This window comes from Leucoraja erinacea, chromosome 2 (genome assembly GCF_028641065.1).
Source record: "Leucoraja erinacea ecotype New England chromosome 2, Leri_hhj_1, whole genome shotgun sequence".
NCBI lineage: Eukaryota > Metazoa > Chordata > Chondrichthyes > Rajiformes > Rajidae > Leucoraja > Leucoraja erinaceus.
This window is the reverse complement of record NC_073378.1, coordinates 110,733,624-110,752,415: the sequence shown is the minus strand read 5'-3', so window position 1 is coordinate 110,752,415 and position 18,792 is coordinate 110,733,624. Positions and strand designations below refer to the sequence as shown.

Below are 18,792 nucleotides of genomic sequence, written 5' to 3'. Positions count from 1 at the left end.
AGCGACTTCTAACGCAGTCAATGGAACGTATCTCACGTACAGGACAAAGCAAGGTAAGTCGTCTATTTTACATATAAATTTGCTTCTTAGGATGACTAATCAAAATTTCACGTTGCGAAAATGTGATTTTGGCCCCATACGAACTGGCAGTGTTTTTCCTGCCGATATGGGGTTCAAATTCACCGCAAACCGCAACGTTCCAATTGATCGCGTTCCACAAAAACCCACTCGCAAGATGATTAAAATGGCCATTAATTTACGGGAATTAAACACAAAATACCTTCCATTTGACCTATAAATTCATGACATTTAAAAATCATGTGATATTGTGAATTCTTGTGTGAATGTTAATTGGACACTTAGGCTATTTAAAAATTTTAACCTTTTCTTAAGAAATGGATAGATGTTTAGATCTAGTAATTGAATTTTGCAATTAGCTACAATTAGGTAACTAACTAATTATATGCTTTAATTTCAGGTTATCCAAGTAAGATTGTTTCATATTTGTTTCAGAATGCTTCAATCTATAATAATTGAAAATCTCTTTCAGTTCTCTTAATTTTTAAGAAAGTTATTGGCTTTTGACTGTCCTCGATCACAGCTCTTGAGTTAAGTCAATGGAAAAGCAACAGGGAACAAGATGCTAATTTCAGAGTATGAAAATGGCCATAACCTTTTTAATACTTAAGATGTAAGAGTGAATTAGGTGTCAATTTAAACTTATTTTTATGGCTTATCTGATGGGATAAATTGCAGATTTTGTAATCTCAAAATGTTGTAACATTGCTACAGGATTGAACCCATGTCCTGGGTGTTGAGAGTTCCTCCAACAGCTCTTTTTTATTTGACCATTATCCAGCTATGTCAGCTATTCTTATGCGACTGGTGGATACCAAAACTATTTAGCTTAGTTTAGTTTGGAGATTCAGAGCAGAAACAGGCGTTTTGGCCCATTGAGTTTGTGCCGACCTGCGATCTCCGCACTTACACCACCCTACACACACCAGGTACAAGTTACAATTACACTAAGCCAATTAGCCTACAAACCTGTACGTCTTTGGAGTGTGGGAGGAAGCCAGATATTCCGGAATAAACCCACGCAGGTCATGGGGCAAACGTTCAAACTCCGTACAGACAGCACCCATAGTGGGGATCAACCCCGGGTCTCTGGCGCTGTAAGGCAGCAACTCTACGGTTGCGCTACCGTGCCGATGAAAGAAACAGCTAAAGAGCTATTCCTGCACCGCTATGTACCACACAGCCCCAAAATCTATTGGCGTCGGCTGTGTGGTACGTAGTCTAGGAGTGGGGGTGTTCTGGAACTCACAAGTGGGTCCCCACCCAAAACGTCACTTTTAACTCTCCCTCCCATTCTTATCTTTCTATCCTGGGCCTCCTCCACTCTCAAGAGTGAGGCCACACGCAAGTTGGAGGAACAGCACCACATATTTTGCTTGGGCAGCTCACAACCCAGCGGTATGAATATCGACTTCTCAAACTTCAAGTAACCCTTGCTTTCTCGCTCTCCATCCCTCCCCCATCCTAGATCTCCGATCTATGATCTATTCTACATTTTCCTTGATTTTCGTCCCCTCTGATGTCTCATTTTCACACCTTACCCATCAATACCTCTGTGTCTCCCTCTCCTCTGACGCTCAGTTTAAAGAAGGGTCTCGACAAGAAACATCACCCATTCCTTCTATCCAGAGATGCTGCCTGCCCTGCTGAGTTACTCCTGCATTTTGTGTCTATCTTCAGTGTAAACCAGCATCTGCAGTTCCTTCCTACACTCACCTATCCATGTTCTCCCGGGATGTTGCCTGACCGGCTGAGTTACTCTGGCACTTTGTGCCTTTCCTTGGTAAACCAGCACCTGCAGTTCCTTGTTTGAAACACCCTGCAATGCTCCCAGGTGGGAATAGGGTGCAGCACTCAGTGTGTGTGTGTGTCTATGGACGCAGCTTACACTGGGTACGTACCGAGATCTCCGGTGTCGGCTGGACGACGGGCTTCTTGTGCGGCTGCGACTGTACGTTCTACTGTTGGAGGAACAGACCCACATGTCAGCTGTCAATGCACCACCAAATGTCTAGTTTAAACACAGTAAATCCTCGTTATAATGGACCACAGGGGGGGGAATGGTGTCCATTATTGCTAATTGTCTGCTCTATTAGTGAGGGGTTGTCCCCCATTGATGTCATAGCCTGAGCGCCGGGCCAGAATACTAGAGCACCTTCACTGAGAGCCCAGTGGGATCTCCCTCTCCTCACGGCCCAAGAAAGCCGCCCGGCACCATCTTGTCCAGCGCAGCCTCTGCTGCTGATTCCTGCATTCAGAGATTGTGAGCAACATGGGAGGGTGAGGAAACCCTGTCCTCCTCTAAGTGAGATTCCCACAAAATGCTGGAATAACTCAGCAGGTTAAGCAGCAGAGAAATGGGCGAAGATTCGGGTTGAGACCCTTCTTCAGACTCAGGGGAGCGGGAAACGAGAAATATGTAACGGTACAGAACCATTTAGGGCCGGTACCGATGACCCAGGAAAGGTGGGGCCCACAATGGTCCATTGTTGGCTGTGGAAGAGGGGATACAAACAAGTCGACTAGGGTGGGGGAGGGACAGAGAGAAAGCAATTGCAAGGGTTAATCAAAATTAGAAAAATCAATATTCATACCGCTGGTGCCTTGCATTCCGCTCTCTCCGTTCCTCCCCAGTTTCCCCCTCCCGTGACTCTCGGTTTGAAGAGGGGTCTCAACCCGAAATGTCACCTATTCCTTTTCTCGAGAGATGCTGCCTGACCCGCTGAGTTACTCCAGCATTTAGTTCACTATTAAATGAAGGTTATTGGGCCATTACTCCCATGACCATCTGTGGGATCCTTGACAGTCAAGCATTTAGCAGCAATTTAATGCCGTGAAGGGTCCAATATCAAAGCAAACTTTATTTCTCTGTCCAACCAAACATTCTGCATAAGCCAGGAAAAAGTTTGGATGGGGGCAAATGCTTCATCAGATAAGCAAAAACATCTTCATGAAAGCACGAGACACAAGGAGAATACAAAGTTGGACCCGGTGTGGGGTGCGGCCAAGAATGAAGAGGGACCATTGGGACTATAATAAATACTTTGTAACTTTTTCGGCACATAGCGACTCTTTCCATACATTGTGTATGGCATGCATAATAACAAATTTCACTGTGCCATGTCACATCATAATCATAATTAGCCAAGTATGTTTAGCAACATACTATAATAAAATATAATTCAAGGAACAGCAGGAGTGCTGGAATCTTGTGTAGACCACAGATCACTGGAGTAACTCAGCGGGTCAGGCAGGATATGGTTGGGACCCTTCTTTAGGCTGGCCTTTCGGGTCGGGACACTTCTTCAGTCTGAAGATGGCTCCCGACCCAAAACGTTACCTCTCCAAGGTCTCCCCGAGATGCTGTCTGACCCGCAGAGTTACTCCAGCACTGAATGCTCTTCATAAAAGCAGGACTTTAACACAGAGAAAACAGAAGCCTGGAGTTTGTGGCACAGCCACATACAAATAGAAGAATTCAGCAACAGTCAAGTCATCGACAACTTTTATCAGTTATTTTCCCTGTATGGAAAGAAGTATCTCATACAGAAACACAGAAAAGGCAGACATGCTTATTTACACATAAGGTAGCAATAACTAAAGCTCAGCAACATAGAGGAGTCAAGTGCTTTTGTTTTCCCTAGAGGGAAAAATGTATTAAAAATCTCTCTTAATTTTCAACAGCCATCAGCAGAACTGGAGCATTTTTTTCTTTGTCTCAAGTGACTGCATGTGACAAGTGTCCAGTGTAAGTGGAAATAATTGCCTACAAAAGCCTGCCACCTGAACAAACAGTGCTTTAATTGCTTGGCGGGTTCAATGGGAATTGTTGATGAACCATTTCTACACGTTTGGTTCCAACATTTTTTTTAATTGGATGAATTAAAACCTAGTCAGCAAACAAAGGGGGAGGGGTTAATGTGTGGTGAGTTTTGTGTGAAAATATAATAATGCAGGCTGATAATGCATTATTAGTTTTAACACTCTTTCGCAGAAATGCAAGCCCCTGGCTGTCTCAGGTTTGTTGATTTGAATCCTAGTAACAACAACAATCTCACCTTGGGTCAAAATCAACCATTCTTTTGCTCTTGAGTAATCTATGTTGGGAAGATAGATTCGGGCAGTGTTGTGTCTTGCTGGACAGAGTTTGGCGATGTAACATTCTTCCGATAATCCTTGCGGTCCTTCTATAAGTTAAGGTGCTGTCCGATCACTTCTACCCCATTGCGTACATTGTAGTTTATCTTTGGAACTGATGTGCTACAATGCTGAGAACTATATCCTGCACTCTGTATCTTCCCCTTTACTCTACCTATTGTGCAGGTCCACCACCTATTTTCTGGCAACTGGTGATCTGGCACCTCCTTTAATCCGGACAAAATTACGAGAGCGTGCTGGAAATGTGGCACCTTGTCCGGGTGAGGTGGCCGATCTAAAGCTCTTCCCACTTCTGTGGCCAATTGGTGGGTTGAATTTGACCCCTGTTGCCGGGGCTCTGGAACTCTGGCCTGGCCGGAGCCGGCGGATCCGTTCCCATAGCCGATTTCTGAAGCTGACTTTGTGGGCAAGTATCTAAGCCCCTCAGCAATCTGGACAGATCATCCCGGTGCTGTTGGACTCTTCTCGGAGGCAGTGACATCTGTTGCTCCGGCAAAATGGATAATCCAGAAAGGCTCTGGAAGCAAGAGTGCTGGAAAATCGGTTGTGGACCTGTACTCGAGTTTGACTTGTTTGTATTTTATGTGTGGTACATCTGATCAGTTTGGATAGCATGCAAAACAAAGCTTTGCACTGCACCTTGTTAAACATGACAATAATAAACCAGATTTGTCTCAGTAAAAGTATTGGGAAAAGTTGTGGAGAATGTTGAACAAGGTCATACACTAAATACAAAAATGTTACTGCGCCATATCTAAAAGATTGCCAGGAATAAATGACAATTCTTGGAGGACACATTTTGACCTTGTGTTCAGTGATACTGCCTTACCTGACAACTACAGACTGTATCCTACAGGGGAGGTGTGAGAGTGCATGATCCTGCTAGGCAAGATACAAACATCTACCGACTGCCGAGACAGATCAGGTCCGCTCAGGCCAACACTACCCATTTCCTAGCTCATCACCAGCCAGGCACTACCTGTAGGCTAATGCTATGCGAGTGACACAAATGCTATGCGAGTGACAAAAATATAATTTTCTGCAAATCTGGTAGGTTTTGTGCAATGTTGTAATTAAGCCATGAATGTTGACACTGTATTTCATCATTTATTTTCTACTTGGACCTAGGATTCCCACGTGATCACAGGGAGAAGGAGCAAACTCTATATAGACAGCACCCGAGGTCAGGATTGAACTTGGGTCTCTGGCGCTGTTAGGCAGTGGTTGTACCAGCTGCACCACTGTGCCATTAGGCTGAAAGGGATTCACTTTGATAGGCACCATTTTCGGCTTATAATATGTTACGTATGCTTATTAAGGTGATTTCCTTTATTTCACCAAAGGAAATCCCTCTAATATCCTTTGTGAGTTCCTTCCACTTGTAAAAAAAAGTAAATTTTAGATATTTGTTAATGCTGGATTGACAGATTTTTCTAGACTATCGAATGTGATTTATATTAATACCTCAACGTGCTTTAAATTCTCTTTTTGTTAGATATTACTCAGTATGATAAGTTTCATAAGCCTTTGGAGCAGAATTAGGCTAATCTATCTTTTCCTCTCAACCACATTCTCGTGCCTTCTCCCCGTAGCCTTTGACACCATTACAGTATAATACATTTTTTAAGGGAATATAAACTTATGTTAAGGATGTTTACTCAGATACAGAACGTCGAGAATTACGAATAATCAGATAGTGGATTATCACCAGTTTACTGTCCTAAAATGACAGAATCCAATAACCCAACGATTACAGAACCTTTTATTTAAAGATGCTTTAAATTGAGATCAAATTCTCCAACACAGACTACAGGATTTGTATTGATTCTTGTTTCATGATTAAGATGGGACTCTGCTTGATTGATCCTGTACCCAATGTGCAAAAACTTTGACATATTGGACTTCATCAGTCAGAGTATTGAGTATAGAAATTGAGTGGTCATGTTGCAGTTATACAACACGTTGGTGAGGCCACAGCCACATTTAGATTATTGTATTCAGTTTTTGTCACCATGATATAGGAAGGATGTTGCCAAGCAGGAAAGGGTACAGAGAAGATTTATGGGGATGTTGCCAGGACTCGAGGGCCTGAGCTATTGGGAGAGGTTGAGCAGGCTAGGACTTTATTCCTTGGAGCGCAGGAGGATGAGGTTGATCTTATAGAGGTGTACATTATGAGAGGAATAATTTGGGTAAACACACAGAGTCTCATGCCCAGAGTAGAGGAATCGAGAACTGGTTTAAGGTAAGGAGGAAAAGATTTAATAGGAACCTGAGGGGTAACGATTTTACACAAAGGTTTGTAAATGTATGGAACGAGCTGCCGGAGGAGGTAGTTGAGGCAGGCACTATCGTAACGTTTAAGAAACATGGGTACTTGGATAGGATAGATTTAGAGGGATATGGGCCAAACGCAGGCAGGTGGGACCAGTGTAGATGGGACATGTTGGTCGGTGTGTGCAAGTTGGGTGGAGGGCCTATTTCCACACTGTATGACACAATGACTCTATATTGACGTGAATTCAAAGCACAAGATTTTATATGTAGAAACCATGAACTGCAGATGCTGGTTTACCAAAAAGTATACAAAGTGCTAGGGCCACACTTGGTTTTATAAACTTGTACGGCATATGATATGCTTGCCTTCATCGATTGAGTATAAGAGTCAGGAAGTCATGTTGCAGCTTTATAAAAGATTTGGAATGTTAAGTGCAGTTCTGGTTGCCCCACTGGAAGATGGATGTGGTAGCGTAGGAGGGGTGCAAAAAATATGTACTTGGATGCTAGGATACTAGGATTACTAGGATATGGTGTTTGCAGCCTGAAGATGGGTCCCAACCTGAAACGTCACCTATCCATGCTCCCCAGAGGTGCTGCCCGACCCGCTGAGTTACTCCAGCTTTTTGTGTCTATCTTAAGTGGATCAACCTTCTTTATTTCCCTAATATAACCCTTCCACAACCTCAGACCCCAATCAAGTTACATCCTCGACATAACGTTTTAGTATCCTTGGGTCTCAAATCTTTTACTCCTAACTGCAGACCCCTGAATCAAAGGCAATCTACTTGTTGGCCATTACTTATTTGCTTCCTATTTAGTGCTTCTCCAGATAAACTGAGAATTTCATTTTCTCGGGCATTCATTACATGCATGGGATCTGTAACAAGGCATTCTCAAAACTCATTTGCCGGTGGTTCATTCCACAGCAAGACAATGATCTCAAACATACTGCTAAAGAAACAAAGGAGTTTTTCAAAGCTAAAAAAATGGTCAATTATTGAGTGGCCAAGTCAATAACCTGATCTGAACCCAATTGAGCATGCCTTTTATATGCTGAAGTGTAATGTGCACTTTAACCACATGTGCTTTTTTTTTCTATTACAAATCTCAAATTGTGGAGTACAGAGGCAAATAAATAAATGATGGGTCTTTGTCCCAAACCTTATGTAGGACACTGTATATATGTGTGCATGTATGTATACATAGGGATGTTTCAACTAGTGGGAGAGACCAGGATTAGAGGGCACAGCCTCAGAATAAAAGGAGGTGCCTTTAGAATGGAGATGAGGAGGAATGTCTTCACCGGGAGGGGTGGTAAATCTGTGGAATTAACTGACACTGTTGGGGTGGAGGCCCAGTCATTTTTAAAGTGGAGGTTTATAGGTTCTTGATTCGTAAGGGTGTCAAAGATTAACGAGATTAATGGGATGTCAGGACTTTCATATGAAGAAAGACTGGATAGACTCGGTTTGTACTCGCTAGAATTTAGAAGATTGAGGTGGGATCTTATAGAAACTTACAAAATTCTTAAGGGGTTGGACAGGCTAGATGCAGGAAGATTGTTCCCGATGTTGGGGGAAGTCCAGAACAAGGGATCACAGTTTAAGGATAAGGGGGAAATCTTTTAGGACCTAGATGAGGAGAACATTTTTCACAGAATCGCTGGAATTCTCTGCCACAGAAGGTAGTTGAGGCCAGTTCATTGGCTATATTTAAGAGGGAGTTAGATGTGGCCCTTGTGGCTAAAGGGGTCAGGGGGTATGGAGAGGTCAGGTACAGGATACTGAGTTGGATGATCAGCCATGATCATATTGAATGGCGGTGCAGGCTCGAAGGGCCGAATGGCCTACTCCTGCACCTATTTTCTATGTTTCTATGTTTCTATGATACAGGAGAATGGGTTTGAGAGGGGAAAGTAGATCAGCCATGATTGAATGGAGGAGTGGACTTGATGGGCTGAATGGCATCATTGTTGATCTGCTATTGCAATCTATTTTCTGCAGGCCCTACAAATTATTTTTACTTCCAATGTTTATTAAATCAGTGCAAATTACCTTTAACTGTATTTCCACCACCCTATCAATTAAGAATAGGATGGCATATTCTTAAAATTAGTGTCGGAGCAATTTGGAGGAGAGCCAGGATGTTTGTTTACATACAGAGAGTACAAATTTGGAATCGCTCGCCTAAAGATTGCAGTAGCTTGAGGAATTGTGGCTTTCAAGGGGTGTGGACCCTTGGCAGTTCAAGTGTGCATCAATCATGACTTAGACACAAGGAACTGCAGATGTTGGAATCGTGAGTAGAATATGAAGTGCTGGAGTAACTCAGCAGGTCAGGCAGCATGACTGAAGAAGGGTCTGAAGAAGGTTCCCGACCCGAAACATTACCCATCCATGTCCTCCAAAGTTGCTGCCGGACCCACTGAGTTTCTCCAGCACTTTGTGTTCTCAGCTATGACGTAAATGGCTATACAAACAGACTTAAGGGCTGAATAACATTCTTATTTCTGTGTTCGATATCATGGTTCATTGCTAGTGAGAGCAATTAACTTGCCCCTGGTGCTGGAGAAAATTGAAAAGCGTAAATAAATATAGCAAGAAATTTCAGTGTTCAAAAGAGGAAATATCAGTATCCAACACAGGAATTTCCCTTGGTTGATCTGAAAGGAATCATGATTGGAATAGATTAGGTTAGACGCACAGAGTGTCTTGCCCAGAGTAGGGGAATCGAGAACCACAGGACATGGATTTATGGTGAGGGGGGAAAGATTTAACAGGAACCTAAGGGGTAAAATTTTCACACAAAGCGTGGTGGGTTTATGGAACGAGCTGACTTAGGAGGTAGTTGCAGCAGGTACCTATTGCAACATTTAAGAAACATTTAGGCAGGTAGGTTTAGAGGCATATGGGCCAAATGCAGGTAGGTGGGACTAGTGTTGAAGGGACACGTGGGTTGGTGTGGGCAACTTGGGCCAAAGACCCTGTTTCCACACAGTGTGACTACGATGTAATGGAATGAAGTAGGTAGGTGAATGTGGGCAATACTTTCATATAGACCATAGAACAGTACAGCACAAGAACAAGCACTTCAGCCACCAATATCTGTGCCAAACATGTTGCCAAGACGATCATTTATCTACCTTCACATAATCCACAACCCTCCATTCCCTGCATATCCTTGTGTCTATCCAAAATTCTCTTCAATCCCACTATCATATCTACCTCCACCTCCAAGCACAAAGTGGCTGCACACCCATCCATGACTAACAAATCAAGCTTATAACAAATACAGGTATACATTTCTTTACACAGAGCATTCAGCGACTGGAATATGTTTTCCTGGAATTCATTTTTAAGCCAACGCGCTGGACTCAATTAAGAAGCTGTAAATTGCTGTACAGGAATGATGAGATCCCTCATCAGCCTGTCCAATAATTGGCATTGGTGGAGGATAATTTTGTCATAGCAATCAGTTCGCTAAGCCCGTTTCAAATTTGCACTACATTTTGTAAAACTGGACCAACAATGGATTGCACTTCAGTGCAGAAAAAATGTCAATAGATTAACTTGAGAATGCAGTTATATTTCGAATGAATGATACTTTATTTTGAATGAAATGTTCATAACGTTGTACATCACAGAATTATTCCCTACGGCCCACCATGGTGACCATAGTACTCGTCTATTCCTGTGCTATACCGTTCTATGTTCTAAAAAATCTATTACATTTTAACGGTTTGTAGGTGTGAGTTTTAGCCATGGATCGTAGAGAGTCATACAGCACGCAAACAGGCCCTTCGGCCCAACTTGCCCATGTCAACCAAGATGCCCCATCTATGCTAGTCTCACCTGCCCGCATTTAGTCCATATCCCTCTAAACTTTTCCAATCCACGTACCTGTTAAAATATCTTTTAAATGTTATATTACCTGCCTCAACTACCTTCCCTGGCAGCACGTTCAATATATCCACCACCCCCTGTATGAAAGACTGCCCCTCAGATTCCTATTACATCTTCTTCCTCTCTCACCTTAAACCAACAGTGCCCTCCATAATGTTTGGGACAAAGACCCATCATTTATTTATTTGCCTCTGTACTCCACAATTTCAGATTTGTAATATAAATAAATCACATGTGTTTAAAGTGCACAGTCATATTTTAATAAAGGCCATTTTTCTTTATTTATAGAGAGAATTATTCTGCATCAGCTGTGAAGGTCTTCCTTGGCCTGCCAGTCCCTTTGTGATCAGTAAGCTCACCAGTGCTCTCTTTCTTCTTAATGATGTTCCAAACAATTGATTTTATTAAGCCTAAGGTTTGGCTGATGACTCTAACAGTTTTATTCTTGTTTCTCATTCTCATAATGGCTTATTTGACTGATAGGCACAACTTTGGTCCTCATGTTGATAAAGCAATAAAAGTTTCCAAAGGTGATGGAAAGACTGGAGGAAAGACTAGGTGCTGAGAGCTCTCTTATACCTGCATTAAGGACGCAAATAAACACACCTGAGCAATTACAAACACCTGTGAAGCTATGTGTCCCAAACATGATGGTGCCCTGAAATGGGGGGACTATGTATAAACACAGCTGTAATTTCTACATGGTGAAACCAAAATGTATAAAAATACCCTTTAATAAAATCTAACAATGTGCACTTTAACCACATGTGATTTTTTTTCTAGTACAAATCTCAAATTGTGAAGTACAGAGGCAAATACATAAATGATGGGTCTGTCCCAAACATTATGGAGAGCACTGTATATACATACATATATACACACACACACACATATATATATATATATTACATACATATATACACACACACATATACACACACATGACTGTTTTGTGTTTATTATGGTGTTTACAGAGTACTATGTTTACATATTCTGTTGTGCTGCTACAAGTAAGAATTTCATTGTTTCGTTTCGGGACGTAGGACTATAAGATACTTGTGACTCTTGACGCATTTCAGATCCATAGATTAATAAAAGTGGAGTAGGAAACCCTGCATGCAGTTCACCAGTGAGAAGCTCTATCAAGGCTTTGCATAAATGAAGCAAAACTTTGTGATTCTGGATAATCACTGTAATCAGACACAGGGCACACTCCTCCAATTCCAGTCTGACTCGGATACCACCAAGTTTCAGAATGAAATGAAGAAGTTACCCTGTAAATCAAGATATTCTGAAACATTGTATTTTAGAGTCATAGAATCATACAGCATTGAAACAGGCCCTTTGGCCCAACTCGTCTAAGCCAACCAAGATGCCCCATGTACACTGGTCCCGTTTGCCCACGTCTCTGCCATGTTCCTCTATCCTTTCCTATCCGTGTACCTGTCCAAATGTCTTTTAAATGCTGAAACATGGAACTACAGATGCTGGTTTACCAACGAGAGACAAAAAATGTTGGAGTAACTCATTGGGTCAGGCTGTATCACTGGAGAACAAGGTTAAGTGGCATTTCGGGTTGGGACCCTTCTTCAGCGAAACTGAAGATTTCAGGTAAGGTACAGTTCTGGCGGCAATGATTGACATCAGCAATCCGTGTTCTGCAGAGATGCTGTCTCCTATCTCTTGAATTACTCCAGCATTTTGTGTCTTCTCAATACTGTTATAGTACCTGCCTCAACTACCTCCTCTGACAGCTCGTTCTATACAATCACCACTCTGGGTGGCAAAGTTACCCTTCTGGTTCCTATTGAATCTTTCCTCTCGCACCTTAAACCTATGGTTTTTCATTCCTCTACCTCGGGTAAAAGACCCTGTGCAATCAAATCACCATTATTATCGGTGACAACTCTTCAAAATAAAAGCATTTTAAATGATATTCATTTTGGAACTGATCAAGCATATCTCTGCAATATGGCTGTGGGTATTAAAGGCTGATGCCATTTAGAAATGCCAATTTAAATTAGGTTACCTATGGCTTCTATAGCTTCTGTAGGAACTGCTGTGACTTGAGTGATCTCTGCTGTGTCTTCGTCTGCTTCTAGTTCTGCTGTAACTCCGTGACCTAGAATTAATCATAATATTGAGCGCACAGTTTCAAATTACCACAGGATACCATTTTATCCACTGTAGATATTTAACTTGCCAGCAATACCGATGTACTTGACAGTAAGATTGCTGGGTCCTGCGGTGAGGTAAAATAAAACTACATGGTACGTCCATGGACTAAGCTGCCAGAGAAAGAGCTAAAAGATATTTGGACAGATACATGGGCAGGACGTTTCGGGGTATATGGGTTAAATGCAGGCAAATGCAAATAGCTTGCATGGTCATCTTGATGGACATGAATGAGTTGGGCTGAAGGGCCTGTTTCTGCTCAATATGATTCTACGACTATAACAATGGAAAGATTATGTTCCAGAAAATCATAAAGGGTTCCCTTAATTCTAAAATACAAGAGCAAGAAAGAAGAGATACTTAAAAAGGTAGGAAAGAAAATAGCAGAAAAAGTACAATTTGCATGACAGTTTCTTTATAGAACATAGAACAATACAGCACAGGAACGTACCTTTCTGCTCACAATGTCTATGCCGAACATGATGTCAAATGAATCTCTTCTGCATGCGTGCAAGCCATAGCCCTCCTTTCCCTGCATATCCATGTACCTACCTAAATGCCCTTTATAAGCAACTATCGTATCTCCTTCCACCACCACCACCACAAAATCTTGCCCTGCACATTTCTTTCAGCTTTGCCTGTCTCATCTGAAAGCCATGGCCTCTCGTCTTTGACATTTCCACATCGGGGAAACAAATTCTGACTGTCTAGTCATTCCAATGACGTAAAGGTTTGTAGGTTAATCGGCTATTGTAAAATTGTAAATTGTCGCTAGTGTGTAGGATAGTGTTAGTGTACAGTGATCACTGGTCGGCATGAACTCGCTGAGCCGAAGGGCCTGTTTCCGCGCTGTATCTCTAAAGTCAACCCAGTCAATGCCTCACACAATTCTATGTGCTTCTATCAGGTCTCCCCTTAACTGCTGACGCACTAGAGAAAAAAAATCAAGTTTGTCCAACCTCTCCTACATGTTAATACCTCTAATCCAGGCAGCGTCTTGGTAAACCTCTTCTGCATCCTCTCCAAAGCCTCCACATCCTTCCAGTGATGGGCTGACCCCTGCCTGGTCCTTCACAGTTACTGATCTCCCAACCACTGAAGGGACCTATAGGAGGTACTGCCTCAAAAAGGCAGCCAATATCAAGGACCCACACCACCCTGGCTAAGCTCTCATTTTCCGCAATATTGTGGTTATTAATTTATTGAATTTTTTGTGTCATTACATATTATATGTGTGGATTCTGTTTAAGGGCACATTATGCTGCTGTTAGTAAGCATTTCATTGTTCTAGTTCTAGTACAATATGACAATCAAAAATACTGTTTTTTATAAAGTGCATCTGAAACATTCCACATTTTTTAGAGATACAGCACGGAAACAGGTGCTTCATCCCATCGAGTCCACGCCAACTACTGATCACCCATTCACATTAGTTCTATGTTATCACATTTTCCCATCCACTCCCTACACACTAGGGGCAATTCGGAGACCAATTAACCTACAAACCCGCACGTCATTGGGATGCGGAAGGAAACCCACACGGTCACAGGGAGAACGTGCAAACTGCACACATAGACAGCACCCCGAGATCAGGGTCGAACCCAGGTCTCTGGCCCCGTAAGGAAGTATCTCTACCAGTTGCACTACTGTGTCATTCCTTATGGAATCTTATGACATGAGTATACGTTCTAGTGGTAGAAAAAAATTGTTATTGAAAATGAACTAAATAGAATCAGAGTCAAACAGCACAGAAACAGGCCCTTTGGCTCAACTCATCCATGCTGATTAAGATAACCTATTTGCCCGTGTTTGCCCCTTGTCACCCTTAGCCTTTCCTATCCATGTACCTGTCCAAATCTCCTTTGGATTTTCTTATTATACCGAGCTCAACTAACTCCTCTGGCAGCTCATTCCATATACCCATCACCCTCTGTGAAAATGTTCCCCTTCAGGTTCCCATTAAATCTTTCACCTCTCACCTTAAACCTATGCCCTCTGGGAAAGGGACTGTGCATTCACCCTTTGTATGCCCCTCAGCAATTTATATACCTCTATAAAGTCACCCCTCATCATTTGTTTACTGTAAGATAAGAACCATTGAGAAAGATTACAATCTGACAGCACAATCCAATCCGCAGTCAATATGGAGCACACCTACCTGTAAGAAGAACTGTAACTTCTCGAGCCACTCCTTGACCTACTGCTTGACCGAGACCTTGTTCGGGAATGTGTTGTGTCCCGGGAGCTGGACCTGTAGTGACCACGTGAAGTACTTTGACTCCGGGACCTGCTGTTGCTCTCCCTCGACAGCGAGTCCTCCTCGCTTGATGTTTCTGTGTTCCTCTGCCTTTGGTTTAACCGTGCCGTGCGGCGCACTTCATCGAAGAGAGAGCCAGGTTTCACTTTATTTTTACTTTTGATTTCTATTTTCAGTCCCTGGGGTTTGCTATCGGATTCCGCAGCTTCCACTTTAACTTCCGCGTTAACTCCAGGGCTGGCAGTTGCAACATTTGGTAATACTTTCAGAGGCTTCCATTTATTACTGTCTGCCACTTCATTCTCTGTCTTTGTGGTACTTTCTGTCGCATTCCCATTGATTTCGGGAGGCTGGGCAGATTCGGCAATGTCCTTTCCGTTCTTCCTCTGTTCAGCTTTCTCTGCTGATGTGCTACTTTCCGATTTGCCTCCTGTGCCCTTCGCCCCTTTGCAGTCGCCAGCTCCAGCGTGCGTGGCATCCTCGCTGTCTTTCTGTGCTGCAGAGATGGAAGGGCATTCCTCCGGCGTGGAGCTCCTGATATTCTGGTGCGGGATCCTGACTTTCGCTGCAGTTCCGAGAGCTTTTGCTCCTGCCCCTTCAGCCTTCACCGAGTCGCCCTTCTGTTTCGATTCCACTTCTTTTCTATGACTCGAGGTAACGGGGGGCGACTCACCTGGTTCTGCGTTCTCCTTGACTGGCTGGCAGACCTTTACTGAGGCAGCGCAGTTTACTGCACTGGCTTCTGTGTCATGGCTTCCCACTTTGGGCTGTGTACTCCTGACTTTAGATTTACCGTCGAATGTGGCAGGCCCATCAGTTTTTGACTCCTCTTCTTCCTCTTCCCCGAACTCCAATGGAGGCTGCCAGTGGAATTTTTCTTTTGCTTTTTGCACTTTTTTGATCTTTCTCTTCTCGCTTTTCTTCTTGAACTTTGAGCTCTTGGATTTTGACTTTTTCTTGCTTTTCAGCTTGTGCTTCACCTTCTTCTTTCGCCTCTTTTCGTTCTCGCTCGCCGTTCCTGAGGAGCTGCTGGAAGCAGTGGCTTTTCTGCCCGACGGATGCTTGCTGGCCCCTTCGGAGCCTGATGACGCAGAAGACTTGGCATTGCAAACCTCGGGTCCCCTTGAATTTGTTCCTCTTCCGGCTGCCTTCCCTTCGCTTTCCCCCGCATCAGATTTCTGAATCACTTCTCCCTCTTCCGAAGTGGAGCCAGACTGCACTTTACTGCCCCGACTCAGTTCAGTTTCAGTATCAGATCTCAACTTTGCTTTCTTGGGCACTTTCTTTGCACTTTTTTCACCTTTACTGTGAGACGCCAAGGTTGATTTTCTCTCTGCGGATTTGTTCCCTGCAGATTTCTTCCTCGGCTTCTGTACCTGATCAAGGGATGAGCTCGTCTTCGCATTCAAATGATCCTTGGTAGAACTTTTGCTGGAACGGTCACACTTTCCTTCCGATTTTTTGCTGCTGCCATTTTTTTTGGGCAATTCTGTCTTAGAGTTCTCTTTCACACCGATCTTCTTTGATTCTGATTTTCCCTTTTCTCTCTTATACTCGTCCGAATCACTCTCGCTTGAACAATGTGAGGATGACACACTGCGCCCAATGCTTTCATGTTTCTTTGCCGTGCTAGGCTCTTTGTTTGCGGTGTTGGCTGCCAAGCTCGCTGGCTGCTCTTTCTGTTGCTTGTTCGACGAGGAGTTTTTCTTTTTAGTTTTTCCACGCTTCTCTTCACTGCTGGCCAAAGCAGCTTCTTCAGACTCGTATGAACGAGTGGAAGATTTGGAGTAAGAGGACTCACGATATGGGGATTTAGTCACAGACCGCGACCTTGAACTAGACCGGCTCCTTGACCCAGAAGAGGATCGAGTCCTTGACCTGGAACTAAAGCTTTTACTCCTTGAACTCTTCTGGTAGCCTGAAGTTGAACTATGATTGCTTTCGCGGTCGGAATTGTAATGCCTTCTCGTTTCTGAATTGCGATGCTGTTTATGTAAAGATGGAGACAGGTCATCTTCTCTGGAGCATTTGGAATCTCTACTGCTCAGTGTAGGTGTTGTTTCACTGAGCTTTGCCTGGGCTTCCTGTATTCGAACATAAGAAGGTTTCCAAGGCTTCTGTCCTGGCCGCCACCTTGAAGGTGGAGGACTCTCACTTAATGGGACGGCAGGGACAGCTTCAACTGTAGCTGTATGGGCAACAACTTTCTCATTTTCTTTTGAACCTACCCTTGACGTTTCAAGTTTCTTCTGGTTCGGATGTTCATAATGTGATCTGGAACGTCTCCTCCGTTTGTGCTTGGATTTGGAACTTGATCGAGATGTGGATCTACTTCTAGATGATACAGAGGTCGAACTGGATCTGGATCGGGACCTTGATCTGGAACTGGACCTAGACCTGGTCCTAGATCTAGACCTAGATCTGGTCCTAGTCCTAGAATTAGACCTTGATCTCGACCTGGACCTCGACTTTGATCTGGAATAGGACCGTGATACTGTACTGGTTGAAGAAGATAGATGGCTAGAAGATCCAGACCATACTTTTTCTGAAGAGTGCCGTGAAGAAGCTGTCAACGGCGATTTCTTTTCATGCTCAAGTGAAGACTTTGTCTTGAAGCTTGATGAGCGAACAGATTCTGACGGTACAGGGATCTCCTTCGCTTTGTGTTTGTGGCCTCTCTGCCTTTTGGAATGCTTCTGTTTCTTGGATTTTTTCTTTGCTTTGATTTTCCGCCTCTCCTTTTTATGTCTCTTATAGTGGCTGGACTTTCTCCTCCTTCGGTCGTCTGAATAGTACCCATCATGTGACCAGGATCGGGACCACGGTGAGGCAGACCTGTCACTCCACCGCCGTGACTCGGGCTTCAATCTATAGATCAGAAGAGATACTCAATTTTTTGTTTGAAAAGGCAATTTAAAGTTAACATTAGCACTTAGGAAGCTCAGGAAGAGGCCCTTCTGCCCACAATATCTTTGCCAAATAAACTGCCAAGATAAACTAATCTCCTCAGCCTGCACGTGATCCATATACGTCTACTCCCTGCATATCCATGTGCCTTTCAAACTTCTCTATCGTATCTAAAAGCCTCTTAAACGTCACAATCGTATCTACTTCCACCATCATCCTCGGCAGTGCTTTCCAGGCACCTATCTCTCACTGTGTAAAAATCTTGCTCACTAATCTTCTTTAAACTTTGCCCGTTTCACCTTAAAACTATGTCCCCTGGTCTTTGACGTTTCCACCTTGACTGTCTTCCCCACCTAATTCAACATTTAATTAAGGAAAGATGACATTCCATCCTACTTCAGTAATTCAAAGTAAATAATATTTGCTTGCCCAAGTGGCATTCATCAGAAATTCCCAAAAGAGGTTGTCTTTTTCGAACCTTCCCATATTTGATTGCATTTCAATTTGAGATGTAATGCTTTTTGGTTTTGAGTGCCTTTTGCGAAAATTTGATTTTGAAGGTGTAGCTGAGAGAAATCCAGTCAAACTAAAGAGTTATTAGAGATATAGATTCATAGAGGTGTACATCACAGAAAGCAGCCCTTTGGCCCACCATGTAGAAACTGACCTTTTTGCCCATTAAATCCCATTTGCTGACATTAAGATTGCATCCAATTCCTCCACCTTCTCTGGCTGCATGTTCCAGATATCAACCACTCTCAATGAGCAAAACCTGCCCTTCAGATCCCCTTTAACCCCGTCTACCTCTCACCTTAAAACTAGGCATCTTCCTTTTCATGGGAAACAAATTTTAATTATCTACCGCATCTATGCCTCTTATAATCTTATATACTTTCAGGTCATCCTCAGCCTCCTTTGCTCCAAGCACGTTATCCAATCTCTTCCCATGACTAAAGTCTGCCAATCCATGGCAACATTCTGGTGAAAAAGGACACAAAGTGTTGAAGTAACTCAGCAGCTCAGTCAGCATCTCTG

At 43.2% G+C, this 18,792-nt stretch overlaps 1 protein-coding gene across 7 annotated transcripts in view; it reads right to left on the bottom strand.

Moving 5' to 3' along the window:
- Positions 1 to 18,792, bottom strand: part of nktr (natural killer cell triggering receptor) — a 153,182-nt gene that overhangs the window by 3,349 nt on the left and 131,041 nt on the right. For 4 of the 7 annotated variants that reach the window (XM_055663435.1, XM_055663444.1, XM_055663481.1 and 1 more), the window contains 3 exons: positions 14,752 to 17,718; positions 12,448 to 12,540; positions 1,980 to 2,039 (listed from right to left, as the gene is read on the bottom strand). In XM_055663435.1, the coding sequence (XP_055519410.1) occupies positions 1,980 to 2,039; positions 12,448 to 12,540; positions 14,752 to 17,718 (3,120 nt within the window). The remainder of the gene's footprint in view (positions 1 to 1,979; positions 2,040 to 12,447; positions 12,541 to 14,751; positions 17,719 to 18,792) is intronic. The other 3 variants (XM_055663453.1, XM_055663462.1, XM_055663470.1) reach the window with 3 other exon arrangements.